The 23,282-nt window shown below is 49.3% G+C and overlaps 1 protein-coding gene across 2 annotated transcripts in view; it reads left to right on the plus strand.

The window, feature by feature from the left end:
* The first annotated feature begins 2,651 nt into the window (after positions 1 to 2,651).
* The window catches only part of DNAAF11 (dynein axonemal assembly factor 11), a 36,618-nt gene continuing 15,987 nt past the window's right edge, over positions 2,652 to 23,282 (plus strand). The window contains exons 1-8 of one of the 2 annotated variants that reach the window (XM_028132783.2): positions 2,652 to 2,757; positions 5,209 to 5,376; positions 8,911 to 8,988; positions 13,293 to 13,465; positions 14,746 to 14,969; positions 15,665 to 15,856; positions 19,806 to 19,883; positions 22,084 to 22,149. In XM_028132783.2, the coding sequence (XP_027988584.2) occupies positions 2,748 to 2,757; positions 5,209 to 5,376; positions 8,911 to 8,988; positions 13,293 to 13,465; positions 14,746 to 14,969; positions 15,665 to 15,856; positions 19,806 to 19,883; positions 22,084 to 22,149 (989 nt within the window). In that variant the 5' untranslated portion in view covers positions 2,652 to 2,747. Of the gene's footprint in view, positions 2,758 to 5,208; positions 5,377 to 8,610; positions 8,780 to 8,910; positions 8,989 to 13,292; positions 13,466 to 14,745; positions 14,970 to 15,664; positions 15,857 to 19,805; positions 19,884 to 22,083; positions 22,150 to 23,282 lie in introns of those variants that run through there. The other variant, XM_028132784.2, reaches the window with a different exon arrangement.

Here is a 23,282-nt window from a genome sequence, read left to right on the forward strand (position 1 = left end):
CCTGCTTTCCCTGACTCATCACCCAAGGCTGCGCTCTGTCCCACCAGGGGGCGGGAACCGCCTGTGGAGACCCTGTTCCTGGAAGGAGTTCTTATCCTAGATTTGGGTGAAAAGGTCCCAATGACCCGAGGATGGGGCACCCTTCCAGGGTAGCCTGCTACATCTCCCTAAACAATGGACGCCTTCGTGATGATCCTGCTGAAGTCATGAGGCGTGGTCCTCTCCCAGGACAGCCACTATCCAGGAGGGGCTGGCTCACCAACTCGTGCATTCAATCATCCAGCTAACAGGTACTGGGCACCCGGTGAGTGTCGGGAATTGTGCTGAGAGCTCGGGTTCAGAGATGAAAGCCAAACTCCCTTCCTGCCCTTACGTAGCTTTCAGCCTTGAAAATGATGCCGTATGGGATGCCGGGGAGGCCGCAAAAGCCTGGATCCACTTTCCTGGTTATATAATCTCACTGGGCCTCAGTTTCCCTATCTGTAACATGCAGAGGATAACCTTGCCCGTAGCCAAGGGTTGCTGTGAGAATTAATCAGCACCTCAGAGCACGTGGGCGGCGTTTTGAGCACATACGCAGAATGACAGTCCCACTGCTTCACCTGTGGGGGGACCAATAGAACACCCCAGTTTCAGAGACGTTACGTTTTGCAGGAAGAATTCAAGGCCCCTAGGACCACGGCAGAGTTTAAGAGTGAGGTTGAGAGTTCACGAGTGAGCTTGTCTGAAGGCGAGGATAGAAGCTCAGAGTCCATACACCAGTCACCTGGGCTGCAATTGCTCCTGAGAACTTTCTAGAGTCCTAGACTGTCTCCCTCTTTGGACCCCAGACACTGAGATCCTTTATACTGGACCTCACTTCATGCCTCCGTCATCTTAGAAACTACCTTCTTATCTGGGTACCCCCTCGTCCCAGCTTCCTGCCAGAAGCCAGGTCGTTTCAGCCTTGATGAACCCCTCACTGTCAACATGCTCAAATTCATGCACAGGCATATCTGCTGCTCACGGCAGGCCATCTCCTCCAGGAGGAATCAGACACCAGCACACACAGCTGCCAGTGGCTCGGCCATACTTGTTCGTCTGTGTGGTCACCTGCATGTAGAAACGGGTAAGCTTTAGCTCTGGAAGGTGGAGTCACCTGTCTGGTGCCACGCAAAGGCCACGCAATAATAAATCTGTGGATTGGTACTGGATCTCCAAAGCCAGAGGTCAGACTCTTCACCCCACACCGCCCTCCTTCCGAAACATGGTGAAATGACGGTGGATATCCCCTCAATTTATAGTTTGAGTGGCTTTGGGCATCTCCTTAGAACCCCACTGAAACCCCACTATTCCGGTTCCGTTCCTTTGGCCTGGCATCTACACCTCCACCACCCTGATTAATTTCTCAGGTTCACTGTCCCCGAAGCCCCTCTCTGCAGGCATCTCCACTGCCACACTGATTAGCCTCCACACCACTCCCCCTGCTTTGGCTTTCCTGCCGCTGTGACTCGACCCACGTGCTTGCCTCCATCCTGCAAACCCTAACGACTGCCCACCACGAACCATGAACACTCAACGGTGCTCTATGGATCTTCTCTGGAAATGCCAGCATCCTACACGTACCAAGACAAGACTGTGACTGGGATGCGAGGAGGCTTCTGCTTTAACCTTTTACATATTGCCTTTTTGTTGTTGTTGCAAATGGGGTCGAGGGTGATAATTTTCTAATAATAACACATTAAAAATAAAACAACTGTTGGGAGGCGTAAGACATCCAAACATCTGAGGGGCGAATGAGCGTCCCTGGTCCAAAATGGGGGGGACAGTGTATGGGGCACCTTAGGAGAGAGGCTTGGGTTCCTGGGAGGTGAGTGCGAGCCCACAACAGGTAGACTTCCTACCCTTTACCATTAAGACAGTGGCGCGTAGGGAGAGTTGACGGAGGGGTAGTGGGTGGTGTTTTATTTTTTTAATTTATTTTTTAAACTCTTTATTGTTGAAAGTATTACTTATGTCCACCTCCCCCTCTCCCCCCATTGACCTCTTCTAAGCCCACCCCTGCCCCCCAGCCCCCAGGCCTTCATAGTGAGTGGTGTTTTTAGAAAACTTTTTAGTAGGAAACTGACGGGTGTTGGGCTGTGACTTTTAAAGAGATGACAAGGAACCTTGATACTGAGCCGCTGTTTTTAACCAAGGGTCTCTCTTTCACTCTCACATTATCTCCTTCAAGCTTCCCAGGGACCCTTGCGGTCATTATCATGATTCATCTTACAGAGGGAGAAACTGAGGCTCAGGAAGCTTAAGGTCACACCGCTAGTAAGTGGAGTGGAGGCCAAACCCAGATCGCCTGGCAAGAAGGTGTGAGAGATAAAATACAAAAAGATAAGCAGGTTGGGGGCAGGCCAGGAGGCATGCTCAGCAGGAGGATCTCACCAGGAACTGAGGGCCCCGGTGGTTCTCGGTTGATCTGGCCAGAGCTTTGTGGGAAGGGGATCAGCCTGTGGCAGGTCGAGGGTGGGGACGGGGAAGAGGCGAGGTTTGGGGTGGGGACAGCCCCGGGGGCCCCTCCCCCGCGGGTCTCACCTCTCTGCTCCTCCCGCGCTCAGGAAACGCGGCGCCGCCTGGCTCCGCGCGGCCTCCGTAGAGTCCCCGTTGCCATGGTTCCCAGGGCAGGTTTGGACGCGCGGAGCCGCTACCGGGAAGCGTGAGGGGAGTCCGCGGGACCCTGGGTCCGGCTTCGGGGCCCACGAACCCGCAGAGGCACCATGGGCCGGAGTAAGCGCCCCTTCCTCTCCCACCTTCCGCTCTCGACAGCCCCCTTTCCTGGCATCGGCCCGGGTCCGCTAGGACCCTCGGCGCCAGCTCCGGACCACCGCTGCCCCTTCCCGCCCGCGGCCCCGAGCCCAGCTCGGCACATCCCGCCCCTTCGCCCTGGGCAGACCCCGCTGTGCCAGGCCCTCCTCCCACCCGACCCGCCCCGCCTGGCAGCCTGCCTTTGAGGGGCTCGGGGTCCTCCTCTGTGAAATGGGGTGGGCGAGGGGGTGGCTGAGAGGCGCCGTGGAAGTGCTGGGTCGGACACACCGGGTCGGGCCTGCGCGAGGCCTTGCTTGCTGTGTGGTCCGGGCTCCTCACTGCCCAGAGCCTCAGCCCTCAGACTCCAGGGAAGGCAGGGTGCCCAGTGGCCCCGGGAACCGAGCCGGGCCTCCCACCGCCAGCTGCTGGCTAGGAGCCAGGGACTTCACCCCTCTGGGCCTAAGCCTCCCGGTCTCCAAAACAAGAAGGCAATAATAATATCGTTTGACAGACACAGTGGTGTAAGGTGCTCCTTTAACATACCAACAGCACCAGGCCATGTCTGCAAGCGGGCCTGCCGCCTAGCAGGGGCCTCCTGAGACCGGGGAGTGCCCCGGGCAGTGGGCGCCCAGCAGACCCGGGTGGCGGGCTGCCTCATTCCTCCCCAGCCACGTGTGCAGTCGCCTCTGCCTGTTTGTGGAGCCAAAGCTTAGGGCAGGAGGCAGTTCCCCTGCGTGGCATCTCTCTCTCTCTACCTCTCCCTTTCCCTGGTCTATCTTCCAAAGAACGGACACTGCAGGCCGCTCCTGTCACCAGAAGTAGCGGAGGGTTCAGCTAACTGCACACGAATGATCGGGCTCATACACGTTTCATATTTTTTAGTAAAGGCCAACTCCAAAGATGTGGCACGGCCCGGGGGCAGCCGAAGGTGCCGTGCAGGGCTTTGCCTCCACACATTTGGGACCTTGGGCGAGTTCACAAACTGTGCCCTCACTCCTCTCCTGACAAACGTAAATAGATATTGTTTCTACGCATATGTTATTGCATGCAAAGCATGGAGGGAACTGCCTGGTACCTTGTAAATGAGCAGTAAATGAATTTTTATTATCTCTTGGGGTGAACATGGAATATTTTCACATTCCTAAAATGTAAGGATCAAATGGGTTAATAAGTTGATTGATTGATTGATTGATTGACTTGAGGGGGGGAGGGAGAGAAAGAGAGGAACATCGATTTGTTGTTCCACTTATTCATGCATTCATTGGTTGATTCTTGTATGTGCCCTGATGGGTGATGAAACCCGCCACCTTGGCGTATCGGGACGATGCTCTAACCAACTGAGGTACCCAACCAGGGCGTGGATTAATAATTTTTAACAGCCCTGGAAATGCAGGGGTTCTCCATTGTCAATGTCCCCTCGATTTTAGTGTATCCTATGAAGATGACGTATGTGTTGTCCTTGGTTCGAGCTGTGGACCCCAGGGTACTGTCTCCAGTCCCTTGGTGCCACCGTCAGGCCAACCCAGTGCTACCCATCCCTGCGCAGGAGACTCCTGTTACCCCGCCTCCTCTGAGCGGCCCCTGCCATTCCTCCTGGAAACAGACCGTGTGGCGGTTGCTTTATAAGACTGCGATGCAAACTCTGGGTGTCCCTCTCTCCTCTGCAGCTTTCGTTACACTAATGCTGACCAGCTGGGTGAGTGAATGGCTGCACCTCTCCTCACTGCTGCCTCTGTCAGCCCCACTGCGCCTCTCAGGAGCCAGTTGCTCTGTCTTGGTTTACCTCCACGGTCTCACCCCGTTTGACCACGAGACGCCATGTCAACATGCCCACAGTCCTCACCCATCAACTCCGTCTCCATCCATACTGCAAAATGTGTGTAGCCCAGCTGGCGTGGCTCAGGGGTTGAGCATCAACCTATGAACCAGGAGGTCGCAGTTGGATTCCTGTTCTGGGCACATACCGGGGTTGCAGGCTCAATCCCCAGAGTGAGGGTGTAGGAGGCAGCAGATCAAAGATTCTCTCCCATCATTGATGTTTCTGTCTCTCTCTCCCTCTCCCTTCCTCTCTGAAGTCAATAACATATATATATATATATATATATATATATATATATATATATATATACACACATATATACACACACACATATATATACATATATATACATATATATATATATACACACACATATATATATACACACATATATATATATATATATTAAAATGTGTGTAAACCCTGCGCAAGAGACAAAACTATGTTGTTGTGTCCCTTCCCTCTGACCCATGGTGGGTCAGAACCTCCAGCAGGGGGCAGCACTGCTCCACGCTCTTTGATTTAACTGCAAGGAGAGACCCCTGCGGCAGTCATGTCATAACCCATGATGAACACGAGGGCGGATGTGTGATCTGTGACAAATGTCCTTGCAGTCACAGAAGACCTCATTCGACGGAATGCCGAGCACAACGAGTGTGTGATTTTTTCCCTGGAGGAGCTCTCCTTGCATCAGCAAGAAATAGAAAGGCTGGAACACATTGACAAATGGTGCCGCGATTTAAAGATCCTCTACCTTCAAAACAATCTCATCGGGAAGATCGGTAAGTTTCCAGGACTTTATTCTCCTGGTTTCTTGGGCCCCTGGAATGGGAGGACTGTGGATAAGACAGTGTTACCCGTAGAGGAAGGCAGCAGCTAAGAAAGAATTTCGTGGGGGAATGGACACAGCCATAGCAGCCAGCAATCACGAGTGGTGGCAGGACGGCGTGAAAGGATGCTCGGAGCCTGTGCTCACTGGGCAGGTGATACCTGCTGCCGCAATTCGTACTGTCACGTACCCAGGGCGCACGGCCAGCGCAGGAAGGTTGGAGCAGCAGGGAGGACCAGCCAGAGCTGGAGGGCAAAGGGCGGGGTCAGGGTTGATGAGGCAGAGTGAGCGCCAACGCCTGGGGGCTGGCCTGGACCCAGAGGTCAGCCCTTAGGTTAGGTTTTCACTCTTCGTGGCGATGTGCGAGTGCCCTCAACCAGGGCGTTTGGCCAAGTCTGCAGACATTTCTGGTTGTCACCAGTGTGCGTGGGTGTTGGGGGGTGTGCAGGGCCCAGGGATGCTATTCACCTTCCTGGGATGGCAACCTCACACGAGAAGTTCTCAGGCGTGTGTGTGTGTGTGTGTGTGTGTGTGTGTGTGTGTGTGTATGCGCGCGCGCTGAGGGCCAGAGACCTGGGGTGCGCTTGCCTCTGGTTGGCTGGGTAATTCCCAGTTGGCTATAAATGTGCAAAGACCTAGAATTTGCATCATCTTTTTGAAGATGTATAAGAATTCTTTCTATTTCTTCAGAACATGATTTCCAGAATCTTTGACTTTTCCAGAAACAGGAAACTTAGCCCGCTGTTCAATGAAGAGGTTGTTCTGACAACCACCAGCGTTCACGCATGCGGCATTACAGGGCCCTCTGATCGGGCAGTTCTGACAGAGGCCCTGCATTTCAGTCTGCACAGCTGGTCCCTCACAATGACGGACGAGAGCATAGATTTCAGTCCTTTTCAGAGCTGTGAGAAGGCTTACATTTTTGGCTTCCAAAGTATTCTGAAATTAAACAGCCTTTTGCATGTTAATAATGGGATTTTCAGAGGCAGCCAGGCACGCCTTTTGCTGGGAAAAGGACCGCTCTTGGATTCCACTTGCTCGTGGGAGTTTGCCTTCCTGAGCTCCGTCCCTCACTGGAGATGCAGATGGGCTCGGGTGAAGGCTCCGCTTAGTTGTCGGTCCAGCTGTGAGCTGAGGAGGTCCTGTTAAAATGGGGCTCAGAATCTGGGGGGTGGGCTCCCAGAATCTGCGTTTGTAATGACTTTCTGATGAGCCTCAGGCCTGGGCCAAGTTGGGAGCCCAGAGCTGCTTGAATTGGGGCAGGATGGGGCTGGGCATGGCGGCTGGTGGCAGCTTCCTCCAGGATGGCTTGGACGAGGATGCTCAGACCCCTCCCTGCCACCCCGGAGGCTCTGGGCATTTTTACTTCTGAGCCTCTCTCTCCCCGACCCCCTTGGCCCATTGGTCCTGAGTGCCTTGAGCACATCCTTCCCCAACACATCCGATCTATATGTTTTCTGCCAGATGATGCGTTTAGTATTGAAGAGGTAATACATGTAGCATGTGTGGGAAGGAGGAGGTATTTGATTGCGGGCTGGCCATTTTATGTGTTAACTTCAGGTGCTTCTGTTTGGGAGGCAGAGTAGACACTCTTATCTGTCAAAACCCTTGTCACGTGGCGCTCTGCACGGCCTTTGAGTCTCTAATGCTCAGGCGTCGCCCAGAGCGCCTTCGCCAGGCATCCGTACGGCTTAGGGTAACAGAACCGCTGAGAGCACTTGAGTAATTTTTTCTGAGGTTCTCATTTTGAAAAAGGAGTCAACTGAGGCTTAGAGATGGAAACTGTTATCCTTGGGTCTATGACAGTGGTCGGCAAACCGCGGCTCGCGAGCCACAGGCGGCTCTTTGGCCCCTTGAGTGTGGCTCTTCCACAAAATACCACGGCGTGGGCGAGTCTATTTTGAAGAAGTGGCATTAGAAGAAGTTTAAGTTGAAAAAATGTGGCTCTCAAAAGAAATTTCAATCGTTGTACTGTTGCTATTTGGCTCTGTTGACGAATGAGTTTGCCGACCACTGGTCTATGATCACATAGATGATATTTCGTAAATTTTAAAATGAAATGGGATGATAGGGTGATGGTTTAAGTCATCGTATTTGATCTTTTCCTGCCCCTGAAACACGGGCGGAGGAAGCTGTCCCTGAGCGGGGCTGCCCACCCACACCCTCCTCGTGGGGGTTCTGACATCCGTGGGGTCTGAGAGAGGACTGGTCTCTCAAGCCGCAGGGAGCGCAGTGACTCGCTGCCAATCTCTGGAGTTAGATTTCCTGGCTCTGCCGCCTGACCCTGGACTCGTGGAGTGAGGCTTCACACCTGGGTATTCTCCTTTAGAAAGGCAGAGCATAACAGGGTTTTCACCTCGCAGGGTTATTTTGAGGATTAGCGACATCATGGATGCAGCATGCTCAGAAAACCACGTGCCGTGTAATAAGCACTCAGCAGTGTTAGCCATGGTGTTATTAGCCGCTTTCAAAGGCCATTGGCTTCTTGACTTACTCGTGGTGGTTGCTTTGCCTACATACGCTTTCTTTCTTTCCTTCCCTTTAAAATACATTTTTATTGATTTCAGAGAAGGAAGGAAAGGGAGAGATAGAAAGAAACATGAGTGGTGAGAGAGAATAAGTGATCAGCTACTGCCTGCACGCCCCCTACTGGGGAGCAGCCCTGCAGCCCAGGCACATGCCCTGCCCAGGAATTGAACTGTGACCTCCTGGTTCATAGGTTGACTCTCAATCACTGAGTCCACACAGGCCGGGCTACATAGTCTTTCGTGTTTATTAAAAACGATGGTCCTGTATCAGGGTGACTTGGGCTCCAGGTAAAGGAAGACCCAACTCAGTCAGGCTTTCCAGTAAGGAACCCTAGTGTGGGACCCAGCCATGCGTCTAGAGGTAGGCAGGCTCCGCCTCTTGGTTGGCTGATTCCTTCTCTCTGCTCCAGCAGCCACCGTGGGCTTCATCCTGGACCTGGTCCCCTCCCGGTTGCAAGCTGACTTGAGTATCAGTAGGGGATCACACCTCCTCCTTTGTAAACATCCAGCAGGAAAAGAGAAAGGAACTCCCCAAGCATGGAGTACGGAGCTTCCCCTTCCATCTGGTGGGGATGGAGCGCTCGGCCTGGGCGCCCTCCCCCGCATCACACCGTTGCCAGGAGACTGCCATGGGCTGGTTGACTTATGCCTGGAACCCTGAGCTGTTACTAGCATGGGGCGTGGGGTTGCCATGCACCGGCCCAGTTAGGCTGAGCCTAACCCCCGGAGTCGGGGCCGGGTAGAGATGTGAGCAGAGCTGGCTTCCATGAGAAAGGATGGAGGGAGAAACGGATGTTGCATTGCCAACCCACAGCGGGTGGGGTACAGGTGTGGATTTGAAAGACCGACATGGTTTTGATAGCTATAATAATTCTTTGATTCTCTTTACCGTCCTCACAATAGATTATACAAATATGTCTTTGATCTTGAAGGTTAATTACCTTCTTTGTGTATTTCAGAAAATGTCAGCAAACTCAAGAAACTCGAATATTTGAATTTAGCTTTAAACAACATTGAAAAAATTGAAAATCTGGAAGGTAAGAATTTTCTTCTTATTTTTGTGAATTAAAATGGAGATTTAAGATTTGATTTAAACAGTATTGCTTAAACAATATATCCTCCCATTTTGTGGGGCTTCTTGTCAACTTTCTTGATGGTGTCCTTTAGAGCAGTGGTCGGCAAACTGCGGCTCGCGAGCCACATGCGGCTCTTTGGCCCCTTGAGTTTTTAGCAAAGGCCAGCTTACGAGTACCCTAATTAAGTTAATAACAATGTACCTACCTTTATAGTTTAAGTTTAAAAAATTTGGCTCTCAAAAGAAATTTCAATCGTTGTACTGCTGATATTTGGCTCTGTTGACTAATGAGTTTGCCGACCACTGCTTTAGAGCACAATTATTCTTTTTAACTAATAGCTTTATTGAGGTAAAATTGACCTACAAAAACCTTCACATGTTTAAAGCATACAGTTTGATGAGTTTGGACATATGTACACATGTGTGAGACCATCACCACAATCAAAGGTAATAGACATACCCATCACCTCTGTGTTATCTGATCTCCCCTCAAACTTCTTTGAACTATATTTTGGCTGCTCTTAGATCGATCCTCCATGCCTTCTAACCTGCATTCCTGTTGAACCCGCCTTGCCTTGTTCTGCAGTGGAAGGTTTCCTCTTTACTCTGCAGGCTTCTCTTTTGAACTGTGTGTTTTTTTTCCTAAGTGTCTGTTAATCTGAAAGGATGGCTGGCAGGGCTCCTCTGCCCTTGTGAGGTTGGGATCCCAGGTCCAGCCTCCGGCCTGGCTGGCGGGGCTGCCGTGGGCTGTGGGAGTGGGCAGGGGCGGGCGAAGCGGCAGGCACGCCCACTCCCATCTGCCAGGAGCTAACATTAGGAGGATTTTATTTTTTTTATTTTTATTTTTTAAATATATTTTATTGATTTTTTACAGAGAGGAAGGGAGAGGGATAGAGAGTTAGAAACATCGATGAGAGAGAAACATCGATCAACTGCCTCCTGCACACCCCCTACTGGGGAGGTGCCCGCAACCAAGGTACATGCCCTTGACCGGGATCGAACCTGGGACCTTTCAGTCCACAGGCCGACGCTCTATCCACTGAGCCACACCGGTTTCGGCTAACATTAGGAGGATTTTACTTAGGTGATGGTCGAGTTTAGCCTCTTCACCTCCTGGTGAACAAATTGACATTCATCATGCATTTAAGACTTTCCTCCCCAAAGCCTAGACTGTCATCACTACCAGACCCAAGGCCATATCAGAGCTGGCACTGAGATGGTCCTTCCCGTGTCGGGCGTTTTTCTGCGGTAGAAACGGCGTCATTGCTCTCCCAGCTACCGCTCTGCAGCCCTGTCACCGTGTTCCCCTGTAAGCAAAAGGCATGACAAATCAATCCGGGTCCAAGTTTCGTAAAATATCAGTCTGAGTTTTCAGAGGACTCATAAAAACTCTCACTCTCAGTTGGCGTGGCCACGGCTTGTTATTTTTAGGAACGGCTCTGCAAGGACATGGACAGTTCTGTTTGCTGCCTGGCTTGGTCATCCACCACTGGAGGGCAGCATCGTCACTATTATCTTTTGGGGCTTCAGGAACCAGGGTCCACCTGGGGCCTGTTACCTGGATGCCTCTTCCTGCGGCGCCCCCCTCCCCCTCTGATGCGGATGCACCAGGCCAGGGCGGTTTGAGGAGATGTATGGAGGGACGGGCGGCTTGTCTGCTGGCAAATATGCACTTTTTATTTCATTTTGTAATGCCCAGTGTTCAGAATCCCCAAAAACCCCCCAGGAAGGAGCCAAGACCCGCTGTAACTGCAAGAGAACCTTTATTCGTGCTAGCACGAGCTCTCATCTCCAGCGCTCACCGGGGAAAAAGAGGCCCTCTCTCGCCACAACAAAGGCTTTAAAGGGGGTCTCAAGCAGTGGGCAGGGAGAGTGTTTATGATTGGTCAGGGGTAGGGTGAGGGGTCCAGTTACACAAAGGCACACTGGGCAGCTTGCCTAAAGTGGACTGAGTCCACCTCTCTACATTCCTATTGGCAGGTTCATGCAATTGTAACATTCTCGCGGTTTTCTAAGAAAAAGGAGTCATATACATAGTTACACAGGGTGGAGGGTACAGTACATTTTGTGCTGTCCTGCTCTGCCCTTTCCATTTTAAAGGCGAGAGAGGAGGAAGATGCATATACACACTCAGCCCACCCACTTGAGTAAATCTCAATATAATTTTAAACATAAGTTGCATTTCTGTTTGTTTTGCTGGACTGGAAAAAAATAGCTAGCATCCTTTTTTCCTTTTTCCCGGTTGTGGAATCCCTGGGGTAGAATAAAGTGCCTTCTTTTCCCATCCCTCCTCCTCACCCACCCTAACCGGGAAGTGGGGTTCCTGACACCCTGAGCTTTCCCCCTTGGGCAGTCAGTGTGGTTGATTTCGATGACCTTCACACCCTGTGGGTCATCGAGCTGGGTCATCGCAGAGCCGGAGACCGGGGTGGGACTCAGTGAGAGAGAGGAGCGCTACCTCCCACGAGGAGGCGTTCTCAAGCCTGGCTCGCCCAGCGGGAATTGTTCCGTAAGATGGCCTGTGTGGCTGGATTTCTAATGTGCGGGCTGAGTAGGAGGACAATTAGGAATCCACCACTCTGAAAAATACGATGGACATTTGGAGGGTCCTTCACCTGCAACGTTACAGCAAAACCCAAAAATATATGAATTCTTAAACCCGTTGGAGTCTTGCAAATGTCAGGCTGCTCTTACATGAAAGAGAAACAGCATTGAAATGGCTCCCAGAATCTGTCAGAGTCACTGGGAAAGACCCGGGAACCTGGGTCTTAAGTTAGATTGCCCCAAATACATCTTCCACATTTCATCAGCGCCATCTGACGCTTCTTCCCAACGCACAACAAACATGCAGACGTGGAGACGTAACCTTAATTGTATTTATAGACACATGCGGTTTCATGCTCATTCTTCATATAAGTGGCCGAGTCCACAGTTTTATAATTTAATGACTGAATTACCAAGCATATTGACGTGTTTCAAACAATCCTTACTGTGTGGCGCCTGCAGTGTTTTTAATGATGTCTGCCATTGTGAACAGAGCTGTTCTGATCAGCTTTGTACAATCACCTGTTCTCAGTTGATGTATCCAAATGAAATTCTGGACCCAGGGGAAAACATTTAAAAGCCTGTATTATGTCTTGTCAGATTGAATGCTGGAAAGTATAATTATAGTCTTATAAGCTTAACAATCTTATGTAGAATTTTGTCTCTATTGTTGCTAGTTTAATAGAAATAACGACTTTGTTGTCCTTTTTCATATATATGATTGTTTTTGAAGATGTGAAGTCATGAATTGCCATCACCTGTGTAGTAGAATCTATAATATATAACAGTGTTTATTTGTTCTTGTACATGTTTTTGTTTTTAATCCTCACTGAGGATATATTTTAGAGAGAGTGGAAGAGAGAGGGAAAGACAGAGAGAAACAGCGATGTAAGAGAAACACATCGATTGGTTGCCTCCTGCACATGCCCCGACCAGGGCCCAGGCCGGGAGGAGCCTGCAACCCAGGTACGTGCCCTTGACCGGAATCGAACCCGGCACCCTTCGGTCCACAGGCCGACACTCTGTCCTCTGAGCCAAACCGGCTAGGGCTGTTCTTGTGCATTTTGGATAGTCATCTTTTTACTGATTAATGTGCTTACTGTAGTAATAAATTCCCAGTTTAAAAACTCAAAGCGCACTCTATACTTTTGTTGGAAAGCGTGGGTCTTTATTTTGCCCTCAGACCCCCACGCCCTGCTGCGAGGGGCGCCTGGCCTCAGCTCCCCTCTGCTCTGGGGCGTTTCCAGACAGTGTGCTCAGACTGTGCTGTACCCGCCGCCCTCGATGTTCTCACTGGGGGCCTCGTCCTGTGACGTCCTGGGGAGGAAGCTGCAGGCTTCGCTCCCAGCCCACCCCCAGGGTTCCCCGTCCCTTCTCCCCACCCTGCTTCTATTTTCTCTCACATGTGGGATATCGGAATGAGACCTGGGCTATGGTGCCTGGGGTTTTGAATCATTTCACACTATCTTCCCAACGACCTCTGAACTGGGTACCAATGCCATTCTGATTCCACACGTGAGAAAGCCGAGGCTGGTGACTTCCCCGGGCCACAGCGCGAGGCTGTGAGGGGCTCGGACTTGGTCAGCAGTGCGGGGCACCAGCAGACCTGCGTGCACTGTGGCTACTGCTACGTCTGTGACCCGTTCCTGGCAGGTCCTGGGGACGGCTCTCACATTTCATGACCAACGTGATCTATTTCTTTGCTTTCATTTCTCCCACCAGGATGTGAGGGGCTGACAAAACTTGACTTGACAGTGAATTTCATCGGGGAGCTGAGCAGCGTGGAGACCCTTCGGGGCAACGTCCACCTGCGGGAGCTCTTCCTCATGGGGAACCCGTGCGCCGACTTCCACGGCTACCGGCCGTTCGTGGTGGCAACGCTCCGACAGTTAAAGGTGCGCTCGCTCCAGCGACGCAGAAATCTCGGCGGAAATGCCAAAGCACCCGCGGTTCTCCCGATTCAGAGAATGAAATACCCCAGAAAATCAAAACCAATTCCTTGACGTTCTGAGCCTTTAAAAGCGCTTGGCTGAGATGTCTGGGTTAACAGGACACATTTCTCATGTAGCATTTCCTTGAGGAAGAGAATGAGCGACTCGGGTCATTGAATCTAGAATGTTGAGAATAAGTGAGACACTGGCTGATGGTCGTTGTCCAGAGACTCCTCGAGAACACACTGGTGGGAGCAGCTACCCTAGGGGTGGGTCCTGTGGCATCCCCCGGGAGCCGTGTCCCCGGAAAGGTGCGGGCGTCCCAGCTGAGCCCGCCTCCGTGCCGCAGGGTCCCGCTGGAAGTGTGAGCGCCATCGGATGGGTGCCCAACCCCTGGGCCCCGGCTGCTCCAGGTGCTTTAGGCTCCACGTCTCAGACCCCCCTGGGCCCCAGCAGGGAGGTGGCGAGTGCACTCGGGGTACAAAGTCGGGCCTCGGAGAGCTGGTGCTCCTTGGTGAAGCCACACACGGGGCCCGGGATGTGGGCTCCGGGCACAGGGCACGGGGCACGGGGCACGGGGCTCGGGTGCGATTTGAACCCGACAGCCCACCATTCACACTGCAGCCACTCTCCCTGCTTCCCTCCGCTGATGTGCGGGCTTCGGAGCAAGTCCTTCCTGCCCGAAAGCCCGCTGTGGCGTTTACACCAGGCAACAGCCTCTCTCCCAACACAGCGTTCATAACTGTTTACTAGAACTTAAAAATAGGCTGGTTAACTCAAGGATCTTTTTAAAAAAAAATTTGTTTTTACTGATTTTAGAGAGAGAGGAAGGGAGATGGAGAGAGAGATAGAAACATCAAAGAGAGAGAAACATCGATCAGCTGCCTCTTGTACGCCCCCTACTGGGGATCGAGCCTGAAAGCCAGGCATGTGCCCTGATCGGGAATCCAACCGTGACTTCCTGGTTCATAGGTCGACGCTCAACCACTGAGCCCCACCTGCCGGGCAACTTGAGGATCTTAATCACCATTTATTTCGCTGAAAGCGGTGATCTACTTGAGAGGAATAGTGTTGATCGTATGAAATCAACATCGACATAGATCAGAGTTTCTGATGTTCCCCATATCACCTGGTGCACTGTTTATTGTCTCTAAGTTTAAAATATTCCCAGCAAAGTCAGCTGGGGCTGATTCGGATTTCTGCTCTGGGCTAATCGCTCCATGTCGGCTGTTTTTTTTTTCAAGTGGTTGGACGGGAAAGAAATAGAACGTTCGGAAAGGATCCAGGCATTGCAGGATTTCCCTGAAGTTGAGCGACAAATCAGAGAGCAGGAGAAAGCCTACTGCCTCAAACGAGCCCGAGACAAGAGCGAGGCTCAGAGGAAACTTCGAGACGAGCAGGAGCACGGAGAGAAGGAAGGCCACCCAGGCTCGGACGGACGCCGGGACGCAGACGTCGCTGCGAATCCGTATGTAAATTACTCGAGTTCATCTTCCCGCTAACTCTTGTTAAAAGCGGCCAACCGTGTTCTCTTCCCAAGCAGTCCGCAGCATCGCCTGCATCCCAGACGATTCATTAGAAGAGTGAATTATTACACTGATGTCTCTGGCAGCCCCCACTGTACGCGGAGGCTCTGGTACCGTCCCCGAGAACCAGCCAGTGGGCTCACAAATAGAAAGCCAGTGACGGGGTGTAACAGCCTCATTTTCACAGGAAGCGTCTGCCCTCTTCTCCCTGTCCCTCCTCCAGGGCTAAGGCTCAGTAGGCCCTGAGGCCGTCCGATTATCAGAACCTCCTGCCAAATATTATAAAAGACAGATTCCTGGGTCTCAACCCAAAGCTGCTGAGTTAGACTCTCTTGCGGGAGCCCAGGAATCGGTCCTGTTTGTAAAGCTCCCATGTGGCTCCCTCAGCCGGGTGTGTGATCCCTCGAATCTGATTACTGCCATAGTCCTCCTGGTGCCAGCCGCCAGCCAAGAGGGCCCGCCCCAGTGCTGGGCTGGCAGTTCCTCCAACGTGGCTCAGATAAGCTCTCTTTCAGACACGTTCTGTCAAGAAGATACACGAGAAAACGAATAAGGTATGAAAGGAGCAGCGTTAGGGATGAAACCCACACGTCCATCTTCGGTCTCACGTGCTCTGGGTCTCTCTGTTCTCTCCTAGCCCACCTTCTCTAGGGAGCAGAGACCAGCTCCAGGCACTGGAAGTACAGGAAGGGGAACCCAACAGAAAGAAAGTAGACGACGTGGAAGATGACCTGGAGTTCTGGAATAAGCCCTCTTTGTTTACTCCGGAGTCGAGATTGGAAACTCTTAGACATATGGAAAAACAACGCAAAGACAAAGAAAAATCAAGGTATTCCATTTCTCCCATCATTGACAGTAAGGTAACACTCTCTACGGACTCTATTTTCATGGTTGCTCATCCTTTCATCATTATCTGTGGTCAACCTTCCTTAGCCATCACACATAACCTGTGCTTTTTTTAAGTTCAGTTTTTCGTTGAATTGCATCCTCTAACATTTATTAATATCAAATGACCTTCTTTAAAAGGTCATGAGTTACTGCATTTTAGGTAGAGTTTCGTGTGGATGTCTTTAGTGCTTTAAACGTGCCAAGTATTAGTAGGGCCTGGGCTAGTGATAATAGTCATCATGACACCGAGAGAAAGACCACTTGATGGGATGAATGAGTTCCTTTGTGTATCTTCATTTGCAAAATCAATAATTAGAAATTAGTTTCATTAGGTGCTGTATTTTCCTCCTACAGCTCTCTTGGACATTTCACGGTGTGCTTTCGCTTTCACATTATTTATGTGTAGTTGTCAAAAGCTAGAACGCACAAGCTATTATTTCCGGGGTAGGATTTTTTAAAAGATAGGTTCCGTGTCTTTCCATTTCATGTCCTTGCTTAAGTCCAGTGTGCAAACTGTGTCACCAGTGGGAATGCTTCTGATTCACGAGCTGGGGATGCAGTCAGTCAGCTCTGAAACGCAGTAAGAAACCCACAGAGGGGCAGAGCCAGTGCTGCTTTCATCACATTTTCCTTATGAATTAGACAGATAGACGGGTACAAACATGAGGACGGAATTTCGTTAAAATACTTGTTTACACAACTTGGTGATTTGGGAAGAACATTGGATGGCATCAGAAAGTGTGGATTCCCGTTGCAGCTCTGCCACTCACGCTGGGTAACTTCTCCTCTCTTTCTTCCTCAGTTAGCAGGGACCACACACCTGCCTTCCCTGCCCCACTGTATTGTTAAGAGAATCAAATGGGCCAATAAAGGTAAAAGTGCTTTGCAGGCTCAAGAACTCTTCGAAATGGAATTCTATGTTTACTTAACAAGTACAGTATTTCTGATGTATATGCACCCATCTATATGTATCTATATGTATATGTACAATATACTTGTATATGTTTATCTATATACTGTATCTACACTAATAAAAGAGAAGCATGCAAATTGACCATACCTCTGCTATGCCCACAAGCCATGCCCACCAGCCAATCAGGAGCGAGTATGCAAATTAACCCAACCAAGATGGCTGCAGCTACAGAGAGAGCAGGAGGCTTGGGTTGTCCCCGGTGATGGAGGAAGTCAAGCTTCCCGCCCTGCCCTGGCCAGCCCTGGCCTCTGCTCAAGGCTAGAACATTTCAATTATAGAAGATAAATAAATCCCAGGTACCAGGGCCTCTGCTTGGGTCGCCAGGGGGCGTGGCTGGCCTGCAAACCATCACAGGCCCCTCGCCCAGGCCGCCCCACGCCCCAAGGGAACCCCCACCCTGAACCGGGACACCCCTCAGGGCAAACCAGCCAGCCCCCACCCGTGCACCAGGCCTCTATCCTATCTAATAAAAGAGTAATATGCAAATTGACTGTCACTCCAATACACAAGATGGCTGCCCCCATGTGGATACAAGATGGCTGCCACAAGATGGCCAGCAGGGTAGGGCAGTTGGGAGGGACTAGGCCTGCAGGAGAGGGCATTTAGGGGTGACCAGGCCAGCAGAAGAGGGAAGTTGGGGGCGACTAGGCCTGCAGGGAAGGGCAGTTGGGGGGGGACCCAGGCCTGCAGGGGAGAGCAGTTGGGGGTGACCAGACCTGCAGGGGAGAGCAGTTAGGGGGAACCAGGCCTGCAGGAGAGGGCAGTTAGGGGTGACCAGGCCTGCAGGGGAAGGTAGTTAGGGGCAATCAGGCTGGCAGGGGAGCAGTTAGTCATCAATCAGGCTGGCAGGGGAGTGGTTAGGGTATGATCAGGCTGGCAGGCAGAAGCGGTTAGGGGCAATCAGGAAGGCAGGCAGGTGAGCAGTTGGGAGTCAGCAGTCCTGGATTGTGAGAGGGATGTCTGACTGCCCATTTAGGCCTGATCCTAAACGGGCAGTCAGACATCCCTCGAGGGGTCCCAGATTGGAGAGGGTGCAGGCTGGCCTGAGGGACACACACCCCCGTGCACGAATTTCATGCACCGGGCCTCTAGTATATGTATATAAATGTATACATATTCATGGTGTCCCAAAAGATGTGTGTCCACTTTGAATAATTATAAAGGTAGAATACATTTCATTTTCAAAATGTAATAGAATCAACAGCTATCAGCTGTTAAAGTGTGTATACATTTTTTGGGGAACAACCTGTATATAGACATTACATTTCATTGAGCCTGAAAGCAGGAGACATTTTTCCTTTCCTGACAGCCTCAAAGAGCATGGCTGACGTGGGGGAACATGGCCGCTGTTCGGTGCTCTGCAATCTACCCGAACAGATGTTGGGCTCTCGGATGCCCCTTCATCGTCCGGCTCATGAACAATCATGTTCAAGGGAACATTAACTTATTGGGCCTGGGGCCTGGTTTAAGAGGCAGGAAAGTGTAAATAAATCTATATTTTAAAATGAAGTTAACTGACATAAATACCAAAAGAACAATAGGGAATCTAGTCAATAATATTGTAAGAACTATGTTCAGTGCCAGTTGGGTACTGGAAATATTGGGGGATCACTCTGTAAAATATATGATTGTCTGACCACTATTGTACACCTGAATCTAATAAAATAATATTGAATATAAACAGTAACTGAAAAATAAAATTAAAAAAAGAACAATACAAACCCGAGGCAAGGAATTACCTCTAATTTTGTCATCTAAACAAATTTGCCCATTTGATCTTCTAGATATGTGCCTAGTTTTGTTTTTATATATTTTCAGTGAAGTTTTAAATACACAGAACTTCCATCCCACATTTTTCATGTTATCTGGGAGTCTTTTCCTCTTTGTTCCATTTCTTTTCCTCTTGTCCTTAACCTTTCAACATAATGAGTGTTAATGGGCTTGGGGAGATGCCACCAGAACTTTTTTCACCTCTATAACTGCAAGAATTATTTCTGCAAATGTAGGATTTGGGGTCTTTTAAAAACAAAAATACAAAAATGAACTTCTATGTTATATATTGGTTCTCACTAAATACATCATCAATACTTTTCTTGTTTAATTTATTTTTTATTGATTTCAGAGAGGAAGAGAGAGAGAAACATCAATGATGAGAGAGAATCATTGATAGGCTGCCTCCTGCACGCCCCATACTGGGGATCAAGCCTGCAACCTGGGCATGTTGTGCCCTTGACTGGAATCGAACCTGGGACCCTTCAGTCTGCAGGCCAACGCTCTATCCATTGAGCTAAACCAGCTAGGGCCATCATCAATACTTTCCTGTCACTTTTTACATCAGTAGGTAAAAGCAAGCACATTTTTTCATAGCTACAGAATACCTTATGACTGTGCCACAATGACCCAGTCCCTCCTCCATGTGGGCATTGGGGACAGTTCCAGGGTGTGGCCACGGCAGACAGTCCTGTGATTAGACCATTTACATAGGTCCTTATGTGCTGGTATTTTTATTTCTATAAAATGGATTCTTCGTGGCATTTTAAAAATTGTCATTTTAACGAAAGCAGAAGCTGCGTACACAAATGGAGAATTGACAGTGATCTGGGTAAATCATGCATAAAATTGACTTATTTAAATATTAATGGGTATTGCATGAAAAGGATTTTCCCCCCATTAAATTATCTGGCAAATTGTCTTGCTCACATTTTCGCTTTACAGACATAGACACAACCGTACAGAAGCCTGGCTTCGCGGTCCATTTCCAGCACAGAATGGACTTCCTAACAGTCGAGTGTGGATGTTTTCACACATATCTGATTCCTTTTTCTTATGCTGTTCCTCAGATCAGTAACTTACATTCCTCTTGTTTATTTTCCCCTCTTTCCTCTGCCCCTTGTTCCCACCCACCCCCAACCTTAAGCGAAAAGAAGAAGAAAGTGAAACCACCCAGGATGTTGATCACTGCAGATGGGAGAGCCCTGAACGTGAACGAGCCCAAGTACGTGAGCCCAGGTGGAGACGAAGCAGCCCAGTTGGTGGTGACGGTCATTCCCATGACAGGTTTGCTCTGCAGAGAATACACCTGACCTCCTGACCTCTCTCCGCCAGCTCAGTGACTCTAACAAGAACGACACGTGTGCACATTCAAAAGCAAAACATCCATCATGTTCGCGGGTGCATAATGTTACATTTTATTTCCTTGGCCTCCAGAAAATGATCTTGACATATGGAAATCCTAGTTGTTTATGTCTCCCTCGAAACTTTGGGCCATCTACAATTTTATATCTGAAAATTGCCAGTGCATCATTCTTGTGTGTATTAATTTTTTAAGTTCTGCCATGAACATGCTGGCTGAGAATATTGATATGTCTCCAACCCATCTACTTTATTCCCTGGAACACATCCTCAAAGCATTTGAGAGCTAGGGGAAAATTGATATAAATATCTCCATGAAGTTATTGAGAGAGGAAAAACATTCACACTGGAAATCCTTAAGTGTAATAATATCTGATCTACCCTCTCTAATCCAATTCATTGTCCCCCCTTCCTAGACTCCCCCCGCACCCCTCAAACTCACAGTGCCCTCTGGAGCTTATTCTGTGTCAACAAAACCTGGACAATTCCAATAGCTTCTTAAGTACAATCTGTGGTTCCTCTCTTGGCCTCCTATAATCTCTTCTACTCAGCTGAACAAAGAAGGGGGAAGGAAAGGAAGGATACTCACTGTCTCTCTTTAGGAAAATTCCCAGGAAGCGCCATATAACACTTTCCTTCCCAGAACTAAGTCACATAACCTCATCTAGCTGCAAGGGAGGCTGGAAAATGTAGTCTTTACTCTGCAGAGCCCTGTTCCTAGTTAAAATCGGGAGTGCTATTCCTAGTGAGAAAGGGAAAGCAGATCGTGGGGAATGAATGCAATCTCTGCCATGGGAAACCTCTGAAATTACCTTTCAAGTGCTGTATGAAGGGAGAGTTTGGGTTGGCTGGCTGGAACATCGGGGAATAGCAACTAAGGCAGAGGGGCCAGCACATTAAAAAAAGCTCCCGAAATGAGATTTAAAAAATGCATAGGCCATTTGAGTCACTGAAGTCCCGTACAGCTGGACTGTTGGAATCAAGGAGAGTGGCTGCTACAAGCAGACATACTGCTGACAGCCAGACCTGTGGCTAATGCTACATTTTCCAAACGATTTAGCTGATGTTCTTTACGACTGCTGGGTTATGTATTTTACAGAACAATGTGGTAAGTGAAGTGCTGGAAATAAAATTGACCAAGTAACTCTGGCACAGTGATTCTGCACAGCATGGGAGTCACAATGAGGGCTTGGCCTGGTGTAGCTGAGAGACCTTTACAATCCTGCCTCGCCGGGCCCGTGGCCTCTTTCCCAGCGGCGTCAGCTTCTCTGAGCCCCTGTTTCCTCATCTGTGAAATGGAGGGGATAATGGGCTGGCCTAGCTGGTGTGGCTCTGTGGTTGAGGGTCAACCTATGAACCAGGAGGTCACAGTTCCATTCCAGTCAGGGCACTTGCCTGGGTTGTAGCTTGATCCCCAGTAGAAGGTGTGTGGGAGGCAGCCGATCAATGATTCTCTCTCATCATCGATGTTTCTATCTCTCCCTCTCCCTTCCTCTCTTTCTAAAATCAATAAAAAAATATTTTTAGAAAAATAAAATAAAATAAAATAATGGGCAGCGTCTCAGCATTTCCCAAGGCGATGGAAAAGTCAACAGTGAAGGGAGAAGAAAAAAGATGGCCGGGGAAAAGGAGACAAGACCGTTTAAAACTGAAGGACTAGCATGCACGTTGGATAAGGGGAGCCAAATACAGCATCTAGTTCTCCATGAATATTTCCAGTGTTTGAGTTTGCTCCTAGCTAACTCCAATAAAATGGAAAAGAAAACTTTAACCACCAGATGTCTCTGTCCCTGCACCAATGCTCATTTTTTGTATGTAATTTACCTTGAGATCCGCACATTTAAACAATGTAAACAAACAAATTATGAACACATTATAGGTGTCTGATGAAATTTTTAAATCAATGTAGACATGGTTCAGCTACCAAAATAAGTGTGTCAGTGGAAATTATAATAATTATGAAATTAGCTTTTGGTAATGGGACGAAGCTATCTATAAAGTATTGCTAAAGACGTCATCTTTTTTTTTCTTTCTTCTTTTTCCCAAAATGGATTATTCCTTAGACTTGACTTCTCTTTGAAAGATGATGAGAAACGCAACCAGATCATCCTGGACCTGGCTGTGTACAGGTAAAGACATTTTATTGTGCATTTATTTAACGGCACTTCTACCTGTTGCGATCTCTTGAGTTGTGAAACATTTTGAAATGAAACTTGGTTTGATAAAAAAAATAGTGTGCACTCCTCTCCCAGCACTTCTCTCTGTCCCTCCCCACCACCCCCCCTCCAACTTTTTGATTTCTACCTGACAAACTAGAAATTTACTTGTATTTTTAAACATCTATGGTCAAGGCAAGAACTTCGTTTTGTTTGTTTCCCCCTTCTTATGTCTCCAGCACCTAAAACAGTGCCTGGTACCTGGTGGGAATTCAGTAAGTACAGGAAGGAGTGAGTGAATACTGATGATGGGAGTCAGCATTTGTACACGTGAATTATAATGAAGGTCTTCTCTTTTGAAGGGCTTTTCTTCATGCTCTTATTTTATTCGGTCTCTCATAACCCGGTGAACTAGGAGGGCTTATTATCCTGGAATTATCCAGGAGCGGGTAAATTTTCAGAGAGTGAGGGAAAGTCAGCGATCTGAGCACTGAAAATCCAGGGATGAGAAGCGGTGAGGTCGGCACAGCACAGACAGGAGGGTGTTTGAGGCAGAGAAAAGCAGCGCATGCCCAGGTCTCGCCAGTCAGGCCAGGTGGACACACCTTCAGAGGCCCTAAGCATGAGAAAGAAGATGCCACCCATTCATGTGAAGATACTGAACCCGAAGTTTTAGGAAACCTTGACTCTACCTTTTAGTACCAGGATTTTATAAAAATAAAATGATGTTTTATAAACGCTAACTATGTACTAGGCCACAGGCATGCGTCTTCATAGCTATCTCAGGGAACAGGCACTATTTTTATCTGATTTTACAGATGAGGAGGCTGAGGCTTAGAGAGGTGAAGGAACGGGGTCCAAGGTACTAAAGCAGGAAGGTGGGAGTCCTCCCTCTCAGGCGTGTGTGACTGAAGCCGGTACCCGTAACCCCGAGGCTCCCCACCTGCCTGAATGTGTCTGATTTTTGAGATCAGACACATTCCCTGAACCTGAACATCACTGGATTTTCTACTCTTCACAATCAGTATTTTAAAATATATAAGCAGCCCGGCCGGCGTGGCTCAGTGGTTGAGTGTTAACCTATAAACCAGAAGGTCACGGTTCCA

This window comes from Eptesicus fuscus, chromosome 19 (genome assembly GCF_027574615.1).
Source record: "Eptesicus fuscus isolate TK198812 chromosome 19, DD_ASM_mEF_20220401, whole genome shotgun sequence".
Taxonomy (NCBI): Eukaryota; Metazoa; Chordata; class Mammalia; order Chiroptera; family Vespertilionidae; genus Eptesicus; species Eptesicus fuscus.